The sequence below is a fragment of the Elgaria multicarinata genome, chromosome 4, assembly GCF_023053635.1.
Source record: "Elgaria multicarinata webbii isolate HBS135686 ecotype San Diego chromosome 4, rElgMul1.1.pri, whole genome shotgun sequence".
NCBI lineage: Eukaryota > Metazoa > Chordata > Lepidosauria > Squamata > Anguidae > Elgaria > Elgaria multicarinata.
Window position 1 is genome coordinate 123,217,893 of NC_086174.1, and position 20,204 is coordinate 123,238,096.

At 40.1% G+C, this 20,204-nt stretch overlaps 1 protein-coding gene across 1 annotated transcript in view; it reads left to right on the forward strand.

Moving 5' to 3' along the window:
* SNTG2 (syntrophin gamma 2) overlaps window positions 1-17,347 on the forward strand; it is a 290,940-nt gene extending 273,593 nt beyond the window's left edge. The window contains exons 15-17 of the mRNA XM_063125821.1: window positions 3,439-3,531; window positions 8,059-8,169; window positions 17,216-17,347. Coding sequence (XP_062981891.1) covers window positions 3,439-3,531; window positions 8,059-8,169; window positions 17,216-17,347 — 336 coding nt within the window. The remainder of the gene's footprint in view (window positions 1-3,438; window positions 3,532-8,058; window positions 8,170-17,215) is intronic.
* Window positions 17,348-20,204: the final 2,857 nt, after the last annotated feature.

Genomic DNA, 20,204 nt, shown 5'->3' on the forward strand with positions numbered 1-20,204 from the left:
CTGTGTATGAACCTGCCAATTTTTTTCTCAGCAATCTTAGCATTCTGCTAACAGCAACAACACCTTGCCGCACGGAAAAAAAAGCAAGCTCAGCATGCACATTTCAATGCACATCAAAAAGCCTAACAAGCAATGTATTATGATGCAGATAGTATGCGTATTCATATTTTCATCTATAGCCACAAAACTAGTCAATGCCATCATCAACAACAACAACATTCCTACAATCTTTTTCACTGACTAGAGCTGGATAAGGATGCAAATCTCTGGAATTATGGTTGCAGGAGTTATGTTGACTACTTATGTTTCTAGATTGGGGACAACTTCTACCTTTCCTTCCAGCAATAATTACAGCTGGAGGATAATATTTTTAGATCTTATGATGAACCTTGGTACCAAAACATTAAAATCTTGGATACTGTTGTGCCATTTTTTTAAAAAAAAAACCCTAGTACTTTTCATGTATATGGATTAATATCGTGAGATTTTAAAATATTGTAGAATAATGCACAGAGCATGTATACTTCTAAAGAAGCAAAATGGAAGCAAAATGACACATTGTCAAAAAAAAGTTGTATGCAGAACTTAAGTGCATATATTTACTAAAACTAAAGGAACTGAAATCCATGGCAAGAGCAAACTGCGTGAGTATCAATTTACAAGTCTGTAAATCCAATCTGAAATAATGGTGAATAAAAATCAGGGCCAAAATTTAGAGAAAGAAGGTTTTGTAAACATACTTACAGAAACTTGCATCTGCTGGGCCTTTATGCATCTATACAAACCATGTTAAAGGTGCATTGATAAGACAGGCAGTGACATAGCTGTGCTCATAGTCTGACTGATTGCTGTAGCTGAAGCATTTGAATCTTTCCCCCATGGCACATTTGCTAATGACCTTAAAGAAGTTTCGCTTAGCTCACTTAGCATGAAGCCATTTGCTTCTTTTTCTAAGGAGTACCATTGCTTATGGCAAGCGGACTGGATTTCATAGATTGCTGTGGAAGGGCAATTCTAGTTTTTTTCCTCTGTGATTTTAACAGAGGCCACATATACATCATAAAGTTTAAACCACATACAATGAACTCCAGCTGAAATGCCCATTTGGTGCTGCTGAACATTGTTCATGCAGTGATTGCAGCTATTACCCATTGGTAAAAAGCACTAACTGCATTGATTGTATACCAAAATTGTATGCTTGGGAACACTCTAAATAAGGCTTGTAACTCTTGTTTAAATATAGGGGACAATGGAGACAGAAGTAAGAGAAGATAGCATAGTGACCAGTGTGCACTATAAAATGTAATTGTAGGATTTCAATTCCATAAATAGGGAAAGGGGAAATCAAGGCTGTCTTTAATGTATCTGAACACATATATCTGAAGTAGTGCCTGGTAACGTCTTTTAGAAAACCTGAAAATCGTGTCATGGAATATTCTAAACTGGGTGGTCATGACCTAAGACAGATTTTACCTGCATTCACGCCTCCAATACCAGGACTAAAGCCAGCAAGGGCGGAGGAGCTCTGAGCTTTCATTAAAACCTACTGCAAGTCTCTAGCCCATAGTAAAATGAGAGATACAAAGGAAAATATGCAGATAAGTAATCTCCTAATTGCTTTGTGTGAAAAGAGCCTATCCTTATCTTCACTGTTTTTAACCATTGAATGAAGTCACATCTGTGACTGACATGTAGGGAAGCTATCCAATAGAGAGAGAAAATACAGAGACATATGCACCCATTGTCTGGAGAAATGGCTTCCTGGTTCATTTTGGTAGGGGGTGAGTCTTTCCTGCTTGAAAATTGATTGTTGCCAGAGAAAAACAATTGAGAAATCCAGCATTTTAGTGTACTTGTGATTAGACAGTAGTATGTCCACCCAAAAACAAAAAGTAGCAGATCCATTTTGAAACATGGGTTTCAAAACATGTGCAGATCCTTGCTTGCAGAGAAGAGGTTTTGGGAGAGAGCAACATGGGCTCCTGATTTGATGTCACTAGGAAGACCCAGGCCTTGGCTAGACCTAAGGTTTATCCCGCGATCATCCCGGGGTTGTCCCTGCCTGCTCCCTGGATATCCTGTGTGTCATTTACATGAACAGGGATGACCCCGGGACGATCCCGGGATAAACCTTAGGTCTAGCTAAGGCCCCAGACTGAGAGCAAAGTCACATATTTAAGAGAATTTGAGATAAGTGAAAGCCAGCCTCTTAGCAGAGACTGGTGTTCTCCAATAGCATGATATGCTGCATTTCTGTTGTTAGTGGTCCAGCCAGCAAATAAAAAAAAATACTTAGTGGCTAGACTCACCTTCTTAACAATCCTACACTTAAATTAAAAAATAATTGTCCAGTAACAACTGGAGAAACTATTGTTCAAAAGAATGTAATTTCTCAATGTCTATTGGGAAACAGAAGCTAAGATTTGGCCTATTCAGATTTTCCTCAGGGTGCTGAAATGTAGAACCTCTAGAGGGCCCTTTTGAGCTACATCAGGACAGAGGTGTTTGTTGTTAAGGATGGGGAGAATTTGTTCAGTTCACATTTTGAGAAGGCCTTACCAGATGCACACTTCTCAGATCAATGAGAAAACTGGAACACAGTTATCCTTTGGTAGTTGTGCTTCTCAGAATGCACTTCTCAAAACAAAAATGTGGACATATGTGTATATTAGGGAAAATTGGACACAAACATGTATATATTCATATAATATAAGGAAAAACTGCAAAAAAAGTTTATTATACAAAAATGCATACAGAGATGTATATATTAAAAGAAATGTACATGATAAAAATGTGTACAAATCTTTGTGGTGACTTTTTTTAAAAAAATAAAAGTTGCAAATTGATCTGCAAACAGAATAAAACAAACGTAAACCTGGGAGAAACCAAAACTGACAGATTGCTCCGTCTCATCTGTCACAGAGAGAATCATACCTATATTGTACATGCTTCTGATATGTTAACATGATTTTTGTAGTGGTAAGCACATTTCTGTAGCCCTGGTCTTCTCCTACACAGATAGGCTCAATTTAGAGCACAATCACAATGTTATGCTATCTACTTTTCATGATCGTACACTTGGGCAATGATGTTCACATCACATATCTTTATTAGCTCCTGGTTAGTTTTTCCCCCCGGATGACTTGCAATCTACTTCTGATTAAATCTCGAACATAGGACACAATGTATTCTTCATTCTTTGCAAGGTCATGATGAAGTGGAGGTACCATTTTAAGACACTTTATCAAGCTATACCTTGAGGTCCTAACGTTTATTATTCATTTCAGTGGAACTTGTTCCAATTAAGGGTGCATAGGATTGCAACCATATTTTGATTAGTAACTATTATTTGTTCTAGTTCATATTGCCTGAGAGTTTCAACAATAGAAGAACATATTTTACTGATCATAACATATTTTATCCTTATTCTTTTCTCAGTCTAAAACCTATACGTGTAGTTGGCAAGGAGAAAGCTTGTGTTTCACCGTAGACTTTGCTTTGGGATTCACATGCTTTGACAATAAAACAAAGGTAAGAGGAAACAGAAAACAAAATATAGAAATATTGTGGAATATTCATGTTGCTTCTTTGGGAATCATAAAGGTAACTAATCCTTTTCTGCCGGTCGAAAACTAAGGGCGAATCAAACCAAAGTCACCTCTGAGTCCATTTGAATGCCTATTCTGTGGCAGTGAAGACTTAGTATGAGATATGAGGGAGGTAATTTTGAAGGCTGAGGGAATCATTCTCACTGATGAAGAGAGGGATGAAAAGGAAAACTCTACGCTAGAATTTTGTCCAGGTTTTGTCAGAAATAAGCCATTCTGAACATATAGTGACATATCTAATCATTTGTATACATATATTCAGTTAATGATTTGTGTTTTGTATTTTAGTTTGTGTTTCTTTTTTTTCCAGAACACTGTAATAATAAATTTCCTTTTTGAAAACGAGGGAAATTCAATTATCAAAAAACCTGCCAGTTTAAGATCAGAGTTAAGGCTCTCTCATGTAGGCTCAATGTCACAAATTACAAGCAGCAAACAGGCATTGGTCAACTCACAGAGGCATTCCTCTAGCAGGACAATAAGGCTCAACTGCTTCCTAAGCCAATACAGGACCATGTAGGGTATCTTTGCTGGCTCCAGGCACTCCATCTTCCCTATCTGGATTTGGCCTGAACAACCCAGGAGAAGTGTGGGTACATGAGGGGTAAGTTGTAAGCAAGCACGGGGCATGTCTATTAAGGCATTAACCTAAGCTTCCAATTTCCTGGCTTTGTAGAGATTGAGCCAACATGAGATAGCCTTGTAAACCAGCAAGTTTTTTTTAATCATTGAATTATTTATTTGTTTCAAGCATTTCTTATGTTTAAAGCCCTGAAAAGTCTTGGTGCTGCATACCTTTGGGAGCACCTTCTCCCATATGTACCACGCCTCTCATTAAAATAATCTGGGAGGCCTTGCTATGCTTTCTGTCATTTATTTTGACTAGAGCAGAGAAAATCTGCAATGCTATAATATCCACTTTATGAAATTAATTCTCCTGAGAATTTAGGCTCACCTACTCTCTATTTAGTTTCTGCCAACAAGCAAAAACATTTTGTTCTAAAACCCTTTTGGCAATATCTGCCGAATATAGCAGGGTTTGTTTTCATTTCTGTAATTATTTCTGATTATTGTTTTTATATGATGTTTGTAAGATTGTTTGTATATTATCTTGAGCGCTTGTTTTTGTTGGAAAGGCAGCACATAAAAATAATGTGTTTTTTCCAAGACCGATCCTGTGAGGCACTTCACTGACACAGCTCAAATGATCAGATGGTAGCACCTCGGTGTTGGTGAAAGAGCATAACTGGTACTCTTCTTCCAGCACTGGGATCAAATTCCAGATCTATCATTGGTGTTACTGCAGATAGTGAAGAGTTTCCACTGACTTATTTTTTCTTCCATGTTACTTTTAAAATGATTTATATCCAGCTATTTATTTATTTATTACATTTTTATACCGCCCAATAGCCGAAGCTCTCTGGGCGGTTCACTCTCTGGTTCACTCTCTGGTTGCAATAACTCAATGATCCAAAAATAATCCAAAAGCATCAACAAATTATAACAATGCAGTAGCTCAAAATAATCCAAAAGTACACAAACAAGCAATAATGAATGTACAGTAATTAATTACCCAAATCTTAGCAATTCCAGACATAATCCAAGAAACTGTTATCTCTGACTTGTGAAATAACTTTGACTCTCACTCAATTAAAGGAATCTTATTCAATTAATTATATGAGTTTGTCTATTAATTGCTTGCCAAGTAATGGAAACCTCCATAAAATTGCATGTCAAAATAACCACTAATTCTAATGGGGGGGGAGCATACTTTGACGGGGGGGGGGTATGATGTACCCAGGTCTCCCTCTCTTCTGCCTTATTGGGTTCCTCCTCTTTCAGATCTCCTTCTCACCTTCACCAATAGGATCGCTCTGTAAATCAACTAAACAGTCCACCCCTAGAAATAACATGGTATTGAATGGCTATTGCACCGAATATGCGTATAAAGTTAAATTGCAAAACTTTGCAACAGTAGATTAGATTGCAATTTTTCCAGCATGAACAAGTATATGAGTACAAAAACAGAAGTTAAAAAAAATTGAAAGACACCAAATATATAAAATTAAGTTATTTGTAAAAGCTAATGGAAACCTAGCTGCATATATCATGTAAGCCCTTTTCAAACAACTTAAATTTGATTTTAAAAGTGCAAATTTGATTTAAGGGAAGAAGGCTTACCTCATATCAAATTAGCCAATACTCTTTCAGTCAGAAAAGGAAGATTATTACATCTACATTACCTTTGTCAATGTTCAATGACAGAATAGAATGCTTGATCGATAAAATACTGGTCTGACTAAATCCGTTTATTAGGAAAAGCTGTGAAGTGCTGAACCACAGCAATGAGCTGATATTGATTCTCTAACAGGAAGAAGAAAACTTTAAACAAAACTGGGGGACCACAGAGACTGCATCACAGGTGTTTCCTATGAATGATCTCTGAGACTGAATGAAGGCATGTTTGCATCGGCATAGTTCTTATGCAAAGAAAAATCTCCACCTTTCTCCCAGTTAATCACGTTTGCCATCTGAGGAAGTTTTTTTGCCACTATTTGGTTTTCTGTCCCTTGTGGACAACAGGACCTCCAGGTTGTTGCCAGTGACTGCTCCCTTAGGCTTTCCGCTTTAGGAAGAGAACTTGTGTTCCTACCAACCTAGACCACCATATAAATACCACAGCATAGGCTTTCTTATGTTTGTTCATTTGTGAAATACGTCTCAAGTTCAATTACATCTTTCTTTCATTCATTTTTTCTACATTAGTCCTTACAAAAACATTCTGTTTCCATTGAAATCCAATAAATGTAACTATAAATGTAACTTTTTGTACAATGTTTTTAGTGAGAACAGGCCTTTCAGTTCAAATTTTGAAATTAAGGAACTTTTGAAGATGGGATTTTGCAACATTGGGATAGAATAAAGAAGTAAAAAACACACTGGAATAAAGCCAAATGAAAATGGAAGTAAATATTACATAAATTCCCCTTGCATGTAAATTGAGGGTAAGGCAGAATCTACACTACTGCTTTAAAACAGTTTATAACAGTAGTGACAACTGTTGGGGCCCAGGACACATTCTATATACAGTTTTCAAAATGTTTTCAAAGTGTCATATACTGCTTGGTGTAGATCTGTTAATAGTGTTTCCCAAAGAATATTGTTTTCCTGCCACAGTTTCTCAAGAACAGCCACACTGTGACCCTGTTTGGACAACACACTAAGCCATTTTGAGCTAAACATTAGGGCTTACTGCGTCATGTGAACCATTACTTAGCATGTCGTGTGAACCATTCCTAACCATGGTGGCTTCATAACCACAGTTTAAATACGCTCACTAACCATTTGCTGCAAAAGGGTTAGCGGCCTAACCAGGGATCAGTATGTCGTCTGAACAGGCCCAGTGTTCTTCTATTGCATATTTTACTTTCAGCCAAATTGTTTGATTATGTCCATGTGTCTAAAGGGACTGACGGAAACCGACTTCCACATCCTCCCCCTTTGAAACCCATCTAAGCCCTCTATGCTGAAAATGCTTCTGTATGAGTTGGAGGATCTGGGTGAATGCAATGAAATGGGAGACTGATTGCTAAGACCATTTTCAGAGACTCTTCTCTGGGTGCCACAGCTCGCCACCCACAACGCTGCAACAGTTACTAGGGAAATAGCCTTCTCTGTGGTGCCCCCTCCCACCTCGGTCTATAGAATTCTCTTCCCAGGGAGATCCATCTGGCATACGTCTGGCATCTTCACTGTGTACGTTTAGTTGCCAGGTGTTCTAAACTTCCATCAATCATTTAATCTTTAATCTGTTACTCCAGTTATTAATGTTACTGCTGGCTCTTTAAAATTTTTACTGTTTTAATATTTTCATTGTTGTATTTATTGTTTTAGTTGTTATTTTATTGTTGTTTGGGTTTTTTTTATTGCAAACTACCCTGAAGGCTTCTGCCAGTTGGGCAATATATACATTTAATAAATAAATCATGGGAGTGGGGGAAGAATCCCTGAAAATCAAGTGACCTCTACTTATGGAAGTTGTCTTTCCCTTCCCCCCACAGGCCATATCATGCAGTGGGATCCTCCAACCCTCAGATAAGCTTTTGGGGGTGGTTCCAGAGGGAGAACATCAGCTACTGCTATCCCCTTTATACTCATGTTTATCTAGACCCAATCCATAATCTGAGGCAGACAAATGTCAAAATAGTTGAACAGGTGGCATATAGACACCACCTTTGAATGGATACTAATCAAGATATCTGGTCCTCTTTTGTTGATGCTTATGTATAATTACTAGAAAGTTTTATTTCCATATATTTGCATGTCATATATGTATATTCATTGCTATGGCTATATACAAATTCATGTATGTATACTAAAAACAAACTGAGAAAAGAAAAAGAAACCCATAACAATGTCAAAGCGTTGACTATCTTCCATTACTTTGCAGAATGTCCTCTGGAGGTTTAAATTTTCTCAGCTCAAGGGGTCATCAGATGATGGAAAAACTCGAGTCAAGCTGCTTTTTCAGAATACAGAAACAAAACAAATTGAGACAAAGGTGTGTAATGCTATAACATATTGCTATGTTAACTGTAACTGAAGTTACGTCGAGGAAATCTAGTGTTCCGGTTCACATTGCATAGTGATATACAGTCTTGAGTTATCTCTTTTCCATTCCATACAGCTGGGGCGCAAATAATCATTCAGCATTGCAGATATTTCTGTGATTTATTACTGTGATTGTTATCATGATGAGCTGAGCTGTGATAACTGTGATATCTAATTTCAAACTACCTTTTCTTGAATGTGCAGCACTTAAGGCTGAAAGAGACATTACTTTAAACCTGTATCTAGCAGTTGTATCTTTTTTTCAATCTTATTCTAAGGTGCACAGGGGATGATGTGGATCACGAGCCTAGCATGGGTGGGTGGGTGGTCAGGGGTCTTTACAATCAGGATCAGCACCCCATTTTGACCCTTAGCAGACTAGTAAACAGTTTTTGCATACGGAGGATAAGTAATAATCATTTTAAAAGGAAATCTACTATAGATGATAGATATAAATGTTGGTTAGCTACTAAACTTACCCAATATGTGCCTAACTCATGTCTGCAGAACTTTGCACGCAGCTACCCACCTGTTCTAGCAGTGGCTGTAGCACACCAAGGCCAGGTCTACACTTTGTGTCATAGCGACATGATTCCATCATGGGCAGGATCTACACTACTGCTTATATAACGGTTTATAATGGTTATGACAACTGTTCAGGCCCAGGACACATTACATATACAGTTTTCATTCCGTTTTAAAAGTGTTATATCCTGCTTGGTGTAGATCGGCCCATGGTGTCGCTATATCCTTCTTGCACATTTATACCTTGTGGTGCGCACAATAACAGCTGTTACAGTATTTTGGATAGTATGAGATAAAAAGCAGAAAAAGTGGTATACAGAATGCATAATGTGACCCAACAGTTATCAGTGCAGTTCAGTACTGATAAAAAGCACTAGTGTTGATCTAGCCCAAGAGTGATATCATTGCACTAGTGAGAGGCTAAGAGCACTGCTATGTCATTATTCAGTTTTAAAATGCATCCATGTATATTAACGGCATGATAATCACCCCCACTCTGAAACACCCAAGGGCTATCAAAATGCTTGGAAAGGCCCCGGGGTGGGTGTGCGGTGGTGCCCCATCGATTATACGACACCACTGCAATCATGTACCCACCTCAGGGCTTTCTGATGAAGCTGCAGGAACTTACACCGACTTTTTTCTCTGGAGCAAGGCAAGAATGTACAACAGAAGCATGGCCAGACAATACCTGGTGGAAGGTGACCTGCAATTGGTCACCTTCCCCCAGGAAGAAGGTGCATGGCTCTGGTCCCCAGATGGCCACGCAGAAACCCCATGCTCCCTTCTCTGGGTCAGGATTACCTGACAGCACCCCGGGAGAGGAAGAGTGCAGGGTTTGAGAAGGAGGCACACACATCCCAATGAACTTGCAATCTAAATCGGAGCTTTTCAAAGTTGCAGTTGGTTAAATAAACAAAAAAGCTCATTCATGCAACTGAAGTCAGGTCCAACGAAAGTATTAAATCCTAATTTTTATGTCAGTCTGACTAAATTTGTCAGTTGGTAATTTATCCTGAGTAATTTTGATAGCCCATTTCACTTTCGTCTTCTTCATACAGATATTTTTTAAGATTTTGCCAAATAATCTGAGATTTTCCCAAGTTACATAAAATATTTGTGCTTGTACAAATACTTGTGTTCATGTAGCTTTAAGGTGTTGGCAGAAGAACAAATGAAAGATGATTGATGGGCTCAAGGGACAGACCAATACTAGCTTTCAAGATCTGTTTTGGATTCATTGCTAGTTCACAGGAGAAAGTAAGGCTGATAACCTCAACATTTATTATTGATGCAGTTTGTAGTATAGCAATGACCGGGTTTGTGATAGGGATGAAGGATTTGCAGAAAAGGCAGATGGTGCTGGATAGGAAAGTGTAGCCAATAATGAGAAACACAAAATGTCATCAAATAATGCAAGTTTCATTCCCCTTGAGTAGATAAGCTAGTAAATGTCAACAGCAGCCCAGTACAGAAATATTTCAGCATTTGCTTGGCAGCAAAACACCATGCTTAGGTTTATGAAAACATTTTCCCTAAGTGTTCCTGTTTGAATCGTGCATTTTTTAAAAAGAAAGAATCCCACAGTGAGATCCAATTTTACACCATTGGCTTTTTGGGCAAAGTAGCTGCTGTTGTTATGATTGTTTCTCTATGTTAAAAATGTATGCTGCTACACTGCGATGCAGGGACAAAACGGAGCTCCAAAAGAATCGACCCAAACCTTTATTGCTGCTTCCCCTTCTCCCAGGGTTAAACAAAATGCGACCCTAAACAAAGAAAAACGAATGACAAAAAATACCTTCTCATGGAATCCGGAACTGCAAGCCTGTATTTATCTCCCACTGGGAAAATCGTCAATAGCCTTTTATTACTACAATACTTGTCTGGTCCAGATAGTCTTTGTTTGTCCCAGTTTGCCTGCACACTAGGAAGCACCACTGAGCCTCTTGTTTTCCTGTAGTCAGCTGCAAGTGGTGGCTCCACATGAGTTAGTACAATGATACGTTCCCCATAAAATTATTGAATTGCATGTTATGTTCTCCATAAAGTTTCGTATGACTGAACCCCATAGCCAAGATTCTATTAGACCACATTCCTGCGAAGACCCCGTTGTCCTTTTTAATAGTAGCTCTGTCCTTGTTCCTTCCTTTTAAAATAGCTGCCCCATAATAAGTTGTCCCATGTTGCCATTCCTAAATGGGTCTTTAATTAGTTAATTCCTGTGCCTATGGAAGGAGGGGCCTCGTTACTTTTTTCCACCTTAGACAGAGCAATTGTTCTTTGAGATTTTTTAAAGCATAATTTTAGATTGGTTTCTCCAGAACTATCTGTACAGAAGGCTGTCTTGGAGGACCCCGCAAAATCTAAAAGGATGTCAGATGTGGTTTAATAAAAGGGCCATGATTGCCACAAAAGGAAAGTGTTCCATTAAGAAACAAGAATCTTCCAGAAATGAGAAAAATTGAAAATGAGCATAATCAATGATGAACAATCACTTTGAATGAAGTGCTACGGTCATGGGCTCGGGTCCTAAGATAAGTTAACATAAGAGAGGTCACAGAAGGCAATTTTCCAATCCCCATCTCTTTTCTAGCAGCTTCTCTCAATACATTACCAACCTCCCCTGCTCTCTCCTTCCCATCACCCCATAGGTAAGGTCTCATCCCTTAACCCAACCCAGGGCAACAATTCTTGTTAATTTTTGTGAACCGCCCAGAGAGCTTCGGCTATTGGGCGGTATAAAAATGTAATAAATAAATAATAAATAAATAAATAAATTCTAATGAGGCTGAACCTGGAGAAGTCTCTCTCTCTCTCTCTCTCTCTCTCTCTCTCTCTCTCTCTCTCTCTCTCTCTCTCTCCTTTCCCAAGAGAATTCCACACCAGGCCCCTCCCTCTTTTTTCCTACTGCAGTGGGTGCTGGATTCTTCCCCACATAGATTTCTGACAACATACAAGAGCTGCTTGATAAGAAATTTGGGCCTTAGCTAGACTGGGCTTTATCACGGGGCGAACCCTGGGATCGTCCCTGTGCGTCCACATGACGCACAGGGGATCCCAAGATCAGGGAGGGATCATCCCTTCTTTGCCCTAGGATAGAGCCCTCCCCTTTGGGCCTGCTTTTTCCACGGTCCCGAGCTGAGCCCGAGATCATGGAATGTGTGGCCTGTTGCCATGGTTTGACCGGGAGCTGCGCCCATCAGGGTTAGGTGGGTGAAGTGGGGAAAGTACTTATTTTTTTTTTTTTAAAAAAAAAAAACCTTACCTTCAGCGCACAAATGTTCGTATGCTCTGTCCTCTTTAAAAATAAAAAATGGCGGGCCTCACGTGTAAACGGAGGAGGGATCTCGTTTTAAACACAATGCGAGATCTTCCCTCCTCCATCCTGGATTAAACAGTAGGTCTAGCTAAAGGCCTTAGTTGCCTTTTCTGTTCTTCTCTGGTGACTGCGGGACAGAGGTGACAATGGCTTTTTGTCTGTTGGCTGGAGAGGTTTGTAGAGGGCTGCAAGTGAATCTCAATGGGGACAATTCCCTCTCATGGGGGCTTACTTCTGAGTAGACGTGTATAGGATTGTACCGATAAGAAAGTTCATGGAAGGAAAGTTTTTGTCTTTTTCTCTCCAACGTCCAAGATCTTAGTCTGATCCTATGCATAATGTCTCAGACTGATTCAAGCTCAATCTGAGTGTGAGTCTAACTCATATTTTCATTTTTCCTTTAATAACTTTTACTACTTATGAGAGTAGACAACAATAATGAGGTAAAGATTATTAGGCAAGCTGTTTAGACATCAAGGATCCTATGAGGTTAAGGAAGGCATGAGATGCCAACATAAGAATGGTTAAACATGAGTGCAAAATTTCTAGGACAAATAAAAATGAATCTAATAACAGTAACAAAAGTAAAATTTCGTCCCTATTTTCTCTTAATATTCAGGATAAATTAATCGAAGTTACTATAGCATGGGCAAGTTTACAATGGCATGGACTGTTATTTTTTCCACAACAGATTTGCATGACTATTCCTCCGAAAGTTCCAGTTCCTTCTAAATACTTTCAGGGCCAAGGAGATTCCAGGGCTGAGGTGTGGTTGTACACAGACAGTAAAGCAAAGATGTGTTGTCAGTATTTTCAGTTACTGAACGGTTGATTTCAGAGCTTAATGGTTATTATTTTTATATATATTCTCTGCTAGATTTCTTCTACTTCTGTTCAGTCAGTTCCCTTGCTACAATGCAAAAAGATTAGATACTGTCACTGTAAACTTACAGAATAACAATATTAGATTGTAAAAGAAGTTGTAATGCTGCAAGGCAGAAATCCTAGGTCAGGTCCATGCAGGATCATGGACCTGAACCAGGCAGTGGAGCGGGAAGAGAGGTGAATTGTGCCGTCCTTCCTCCCCACCTCCTGCCTGGAGGGGCCACCAGAGCCATCACCTGCCCGTCCGGTCACTTGCTTAGCCTCCCTCCCTTGATCCTGCCTGCATGGCCGCTCTCACATTGTACTCCAGCCACATGGCTCTCGCTGCCAGAAACAGAAATGGAGGTGCTGCATAAGACTGTGGAAGGACAGCCTCACTCCCACCCAGCATGCAAGAGGGCAGCTTGCAAGTGCTTCTTGTGGCAACCACCAAGGCAGGTAGGCATGGGTAGGGCAAGGTGAGCCATGGAGGGGTGGCAAGGGCAGTAGCAGCAGCTGCTGCAATGGGGGAGGAAGTGAACAAGTGAAGAAGTGGCTCGCCAACTGATTGGCTGAATGAGCGTGGCAATAATCCTTGGGCCAGGCTTGCCTAGGGTCAGAGCAAACATTGGTCATCTGGACTGGCAGCAGAATGGAAACCAGTGTCAGAAAGGACTTCCCCTCTCCCCTGCAGCCCCCACAAGCACCGCAGATCTCCAGAGGGTTGGGGGATCCTCCAGAGCAGAGTAGAGGTGGCTGCAAGAAGTTGCAAGGGAGAGGAGAGCACGGGGAAGTCCTGCTGCACAAGCAGTGACATGGGCCACAGCTAGACCTAAGGTTTATCCTGGGATCATCCAGGGTTCACCCCTGCCTGAGCACTGGATCCCCTGTGTGTCACCTAGATGAACAGGTTTGACCCTTGGACGATCCAGGGATAAGCCTTAGGTCTAGCTATGGCCATAGAATTCAACTTTAGGTTGCAATTTTATTCTCATTGAACTGGATTGGACTTACTTGTGAGTAGCTATGCACAGGATTGTACTTTCTAGGGAGTAAGTCCCCATTAAACACAGTGGGACTTGCATTTAAGTGAGCATGCAGGGGATTGCCCTACATGGCAATTTTAACTCAATCAAAATCTCTTTCCTTTCTTTAATATCTGCATGCCACAAGATCATCATCTGGGGAAAACTAGCATACAATTTCAGTTAGCAGCCATTGGAATTCCTGCTTCTTGAAAACCAGATGAAATAACATTTTAAAGATTTGGCCCTATTCTGATTAGTTTCCAAGTATTAGGACAGCTCTGTTTCTGTTCTATCTACCCTTTTTATCTGTACCGATTCAACATTAAGTTGTCCATATTATTGGTCACATTGCCTGTGGGTCATACACTACTTACTGCAAGATACAGAATTCTTGATTTCTTGCATAGCTGATTTCTAGCAATATTGTGCTTCACTGATTGTTTGCAAGTTGCGAAATACCTAGGAAAACCCAGGATTAGATCATTCACTGAGGGCTCATCTACACCAAGCACAATATTCCACTATGAAAGCGGTATATAAAAGGCAGGAGCCACACCAAGCAGGATATAGCGGTATGAAAATGGCATATGGTATGGGTCAATGAGCCTTAACAGTTTTCGGTGCACTTCACCTTTTCAGTGGCTCCTGCGTTTTATATACCACTTTCATAGTGGAATATCCTGCTTGGTGTAGATGAGTCATTATGTAAAAATATATTTTATTTTTTTAAGAGATTGTATTCAATGGCATTGAGCTTCATTTGCTTATATGAGTACTTTTTCTACACATGCTTATTTCTGTTGACATCAGTGGTATCCCCTGAATATATTTCTGACTGCCCAAGTCAATAAAATTAGCAGAAAGCATTCAAGATAGTTGAAATTTAAAGTAATGTATAGTTTTTATTACAGAGTTGTGATACAGAGAACGTTTTCAAGGTCAATAATGTGTTGTCAGATAGGAAAGTAGTTTGTTGATTAAAGTTTAGTCCTCAATAGCTACCCTTGAGTTACAAACATTTTACGTGAAGAAATTTTGTACAGAAGGTATCTGTAAAATATCGTGGTTCCAAAAGCAACTCACTAGCACTTTGATTTGTGTCGATGTAAAGGACTGTGAACTGCACCTTGACAAACTTACTAGGTAGCCAGTATACTTAATCAATGCCTTCTTAAAAACTGAACATTTTTCCTCTTAAAGTGAAGTACATTTATTGCAGCTGAACTGGTACCATGTACACTGTACTGATAACATAAACTGAACCACGTTTTCACGCTGCGATATATTTTTCTTCTTTCTTCAGTAAATCATAGCTGATAGATTTGCAGGCAAAGTGGTGTTACTTGACAGAAGCAAAGCATGAGATAGTAAGATTAGGAGAAAATTTATGAACACTGACAAATTTCTGAGAGGTATGTACATTGGCTTTTTAAAGCAAAAAATCCACCGATGTATCTTCCACAATTTAAGTATATATTTATATTTTCTAAAACAAATACTGGAACTGAGTGAAAAGAGCCTGCAGGTAGAAATAGACATTCACCTTTTTCCAGCCCCATGTAAAATGTTGCTCCAAGAATAATTTTTTTAAAAAAAATCCAATTCCAGCATCCATTGTTGTGTATAAGTGCCTCCTTCCCACCAACAACCCTGACTGCATGAGTCATCTATTCTAAGGAATCCTCTAATGCAGAACCTGGCAGAGAGATCACTTGGTGTACAAGGACATCTCTGGATGACAGCCAGCAAAGTTTATATTGCTCTAGACATATTCCTTGATTATGTAAAATGGCTCTCTAGTTTATAAATGGAATTAGATAGCGCATGAATATGTCATTGGATGGTGAGTACTATCCTAAAATAGTATCACACACCAGTCATGGCTAGATCTGAAGCAGTGGGGAGGGCGAAGTTAGTTGGAATAGATGCAGAAGAAAGAGTAAAACTGGCTGGAAAGAGTTGCTAAGAGGTTTCTGGATGATGACAGCAGCTTCTCCGATATTGGGAATTACACCGATGGTGCTTTGGGGGGCAGTAATAAATTTGCAGTACTCTCTCCTTGCAAGGAAATTATCAAGAGCTGCTCACTTTACTACTATTCAGGGACATAGTGAGCAGGAAGCAGTCTATTCTACCTCAATAGCCTTCCTAGCTCTAAATGCAAGTCATTTATATGGGTTTCAGTGGAATTTAATACTATGTAACTCTGTGTAGGTCTTCAGCCTTCGCAATTTGGCAATCTATTGGTGGATGGGTAATACCATCAGGTTTTGGGCATCATGCTGCTACATCTCTACCTATAAAGCAGAAAGTATGTGTGTGTCACATATGTCCTAAGATGTTTACCCACTTTCACATATGGTACTGTCGTGATACTATTCACCCAGACAGGAGTGTGTTTACATGGATCAGGGGAAAAAATCTAAAAACATGATTTTTGGGATTTTAAGTATTTTTTAAAGAATTTAATTTTAAAAAAACCTAGATTTACGCCTACACCTCCCAGCATGCATTGGGCGGAACTCCCAGCATGCCTTGGGTGGGAGGCCAGACTTACTGGTCTTTGGCGGCCATTGTGATTCCTAACGTCAGTCAACCCAATTCCACATGAAAGGAAACAACCCACATAAATGGGCTGCATCCATTTGCGATGCCTCCTTGCACCTGCCATGTGTGGTTTTAAAATCTTAACTAGCTACAACAGCATGTCTTTGAGAGGCCAAACTCTGGACGTGCTCAAAGGCACCCCATCCTTTGACTTTCTTTGAAATGGCCCCAATGTTTTCGCCTGGAGGGGGAAGGGGAGGGGCAAAACTACATTCATTTCAAGTCCTTTGATTTATGCAGCAGCTCTTGCACAACCAGCAAGATATGCAAGTGAAAATCCATTTATCAGTCAACTGGCCATATCATGCCACTCATGCGAGATGTATGTTAAAGAATGTTACATTTGATTAAATTTAGATTAAATTTGTATTTTAAATTTGTATTTTAAATTTGTACTTTTAATTTGTATTTTTGCATTGCTGCTGTTTTTATCTTGGTTGTGCTTTTATATTGTATTTTATATTATGATTTTATACTGTTGTTTTATATTTGAATTGTCTTAATTTTGTAAACTGCCCAGAGAGCTTCGGCTATTGGGCGGGATAGAGATGCAATAAATAAATAAATAAATAAATTATGGTCCTAATACATTTTGTCTTGTAAAGCTCAATTTCACCTTTTTTTCTTTTTCTTTCTTATTCTCATTTCAGGAACTGGAATTTCAGGACTTGACCACAGTTTTAAACTGTATTCACTCATTTATAGCTGCTAAGGTTGCATCGGTGGATCCATTGTTTATAGACAGCCAGAGCATTGCAAGAAAATATACGTACAGTAATTAAGAAAGTTGTATGTTGTGATTATGACAGATAAATTATTTTCTTAAAGAAAAAAGCTATTTCATGCACAATATTGCAATTCCATGTGATTTTATAAGAGATCTATAGTTGTGTTATCAATAAAAGTTACTAGTTTTCACATTTGATTCATCATTGTTAAATTTGGTGAGTTAAACATTTATTGAAACTGAATCAGTTTGTTGCCTAGCACCTAAATGAATATTTTCACATTACAGTAAATTGTAATATTACCAAGCATTACACATTACAACAACAATAATAGGAGACCAGGTTTTCCGAAAGACTGAAATCACACTTGTAGACTGGGAATGTACTTTGGCAAAAAAAAAAGGCAATATCCAATACTGCTGCTGCACTTCACTCTATCGCCCTTTTCAGAGGACACATTAAACCATGGTTTTAACCATGGTGGTTAAGCCAGAAAGCCAGGCCATGTTCAGAAGACACCTTAAACCATGGCTTTAACCATGGTGAGTAAGGCTTTGTGCTTTATTCACCGTGGTTAAAGCCGTGGTTTAAGGTGTCTTCTGAACACGGCCTGGCTTTCTGTCTTAACCACCATGGTTAAATCAATGGTTTAAGGTGTCTTCTGAACGGGTCCAGTCTGTTGTGTCAGCCAGACCCACCTGCTACCGCAGATACAGATTATAAAAAAATTTAAAAGGAGGGGAGGAACGGCCCTGTTCCTCTCCTCCTCCCCCCCCTTTTTTGTTTTTTGTTTTACTTTTCCAGAGGCATGGGACCGGAAAATTTGCACCTGGTTGTGGCATCATCTAAATCCTGAGCAGAGTCTGGGGCCCCGTAAGGCCTGGAAGGCCATAGCTAAGTAATAGAACATATGTGAAAGGAAGGGGGCAGTAAGGAGGGATCTAGGGCAAAGTGGAAAGGGGGAAGTTGAAGTTGAATTTATGGCATCTAGTAGCAACCAACTGATAAGTGTTTGATACTAGATACTTCAGTGACAGTTTCCACCCTATCTGCATGGCTGCTTCTCAGTCACAGCAATCCACGGGCTGTGTAATGGTGCTGTAAATGGACTCTGTGTTTTCAACATACACAAACAAAGTCTTAGCTCTAGGGATTACATTTCCATTTGATTTGGAATTGCTTGTAAAATAACATCAGTTTATATAGCTCACCATAGTGCGATGGATGGGGAAGCGGAGCGGGGATTTTTATATAAGATTACACTGGAAGATCAATTTTATTCTTGTTGTACTAGACAAATATATATATACACACACACGAGAATATTTTCATGATTAAATACTGATCCAAATCCAGCTAAAGACAAAGGAACAAATGCAGGAAGGGATTTTGTTTCAGATACTGAATTGTGTACTGCAATCTTACCACTAGCTATGCAAAATTGCAGTGGCACCCCAGAATGGCTTGTGACCATGAGATAGCAACATCCAATATGATAAGGGGGCTCAAATCACTCCTGATACGTATCGCCTTCCGTTGCAATTCCATTACAACAGTTCAGCAGGGAAGACCATCGCTAAGTAACTGAGCATATGCTTTGCCTGCAAAACATCCAAGTTCCATAATACGGGCGCCTCCAATTAAAGGATTGCCGGTCGCGTGGCTGCAAAGGCCTCTCTCAGATTCCTTTCAGAGCTGCAGCCAGTCAGAGTCAACAATACTGGGCCTTTTTTCCACACACACACGCCATAGCTAGACCTAAGGTTTATCCCTGGATCATCCAGGGGTCAACCCTGTTCATCTAGATGACACACAGGGGATCCAGTGCTCAGGCAGGGGTGAACCCTGGATGATCCCAGGATAAACCTTAGGTCTAGCTGTGGCCACAGTGTCATCAGACAAGTGTTTTAATGCATGTTCATTACTAGGTAGTCACAGATTTTTGTGGGTCCCTCTCATGACGCCGACTGCCTCCAGCACTCCTCCCGCCCCTTCTAGCCTTCTTCGCATGACAAAAAAAGCCCCAGTAAGTCTGTATTATTTTTAAAGATGGAAGTTGTGTGCAGAAGAAGTGGCATGATAAAGAGGCACCTGCACTTTTTAAATTCCTCTTTCCTCTTCCTGAGAGAAAGGGCTCCATCACACCAGCGTTTTATCACACTCTGTCTTGTCACGCCTGGTGTGCGGTTTTGCAGCGCGGTACTCACATGACGTCATGCCTGTCCTGCAGACAGGTATGTCCTGCCTCTTCCCCTCCCTTTTTCGTGTTTTCCTAGAGCGGGGAAAGACTGGATGATTTCTTTGAAATGGAATTAAAGCACCCTTCAGCCCCTGTGTGGTGCCATCCTCTCGCTATTTCCTTTGTTGGGAGGGGTGCTTTGAAGGGAAAGCTTGCTGATGAAAGGGGAGGCTGGGGCGGTTCTTCTCCTCTAGCACCATGTCGGTAAATAGCTAGACAACAAAGCCAGAGCAGGAAGGGGAAAGGAGCCCATGCCCATCAAAATGTTACAACCAATGAATTGAGGCAGAAGGAAAAGGGGTGTGGTGGGGCAGGGTGTGGTGGAGTGGAAGAGCAAACAAGTGAAAGGGAGGTTTCATTGGTACAGTGCACTACCAACTCATGTGAAAGGGATCATTAGCTTGACACACTAATGAAATGGAGCTAGAAATCGCAGAGGCAAGCCGGGGGGGGGGGGGGGAGAGTAGGTGTGATGGAGCTCAAAGAGGAAGTATTGAGCAACAAAAGCAAGGGCGGAGAAGCGACAGCAGGCAAGCATGATTCCCCCCCCTCCATGGCTGATGGAGCTCACAGTCCTACCCCCACCAATGCAGTATAAAATGGGCCTGGGTCTGGGCCTGAGCCAACATATGTCAACTCGTGCTGATCTAGTGTTGTGGAGGATGAAATAAT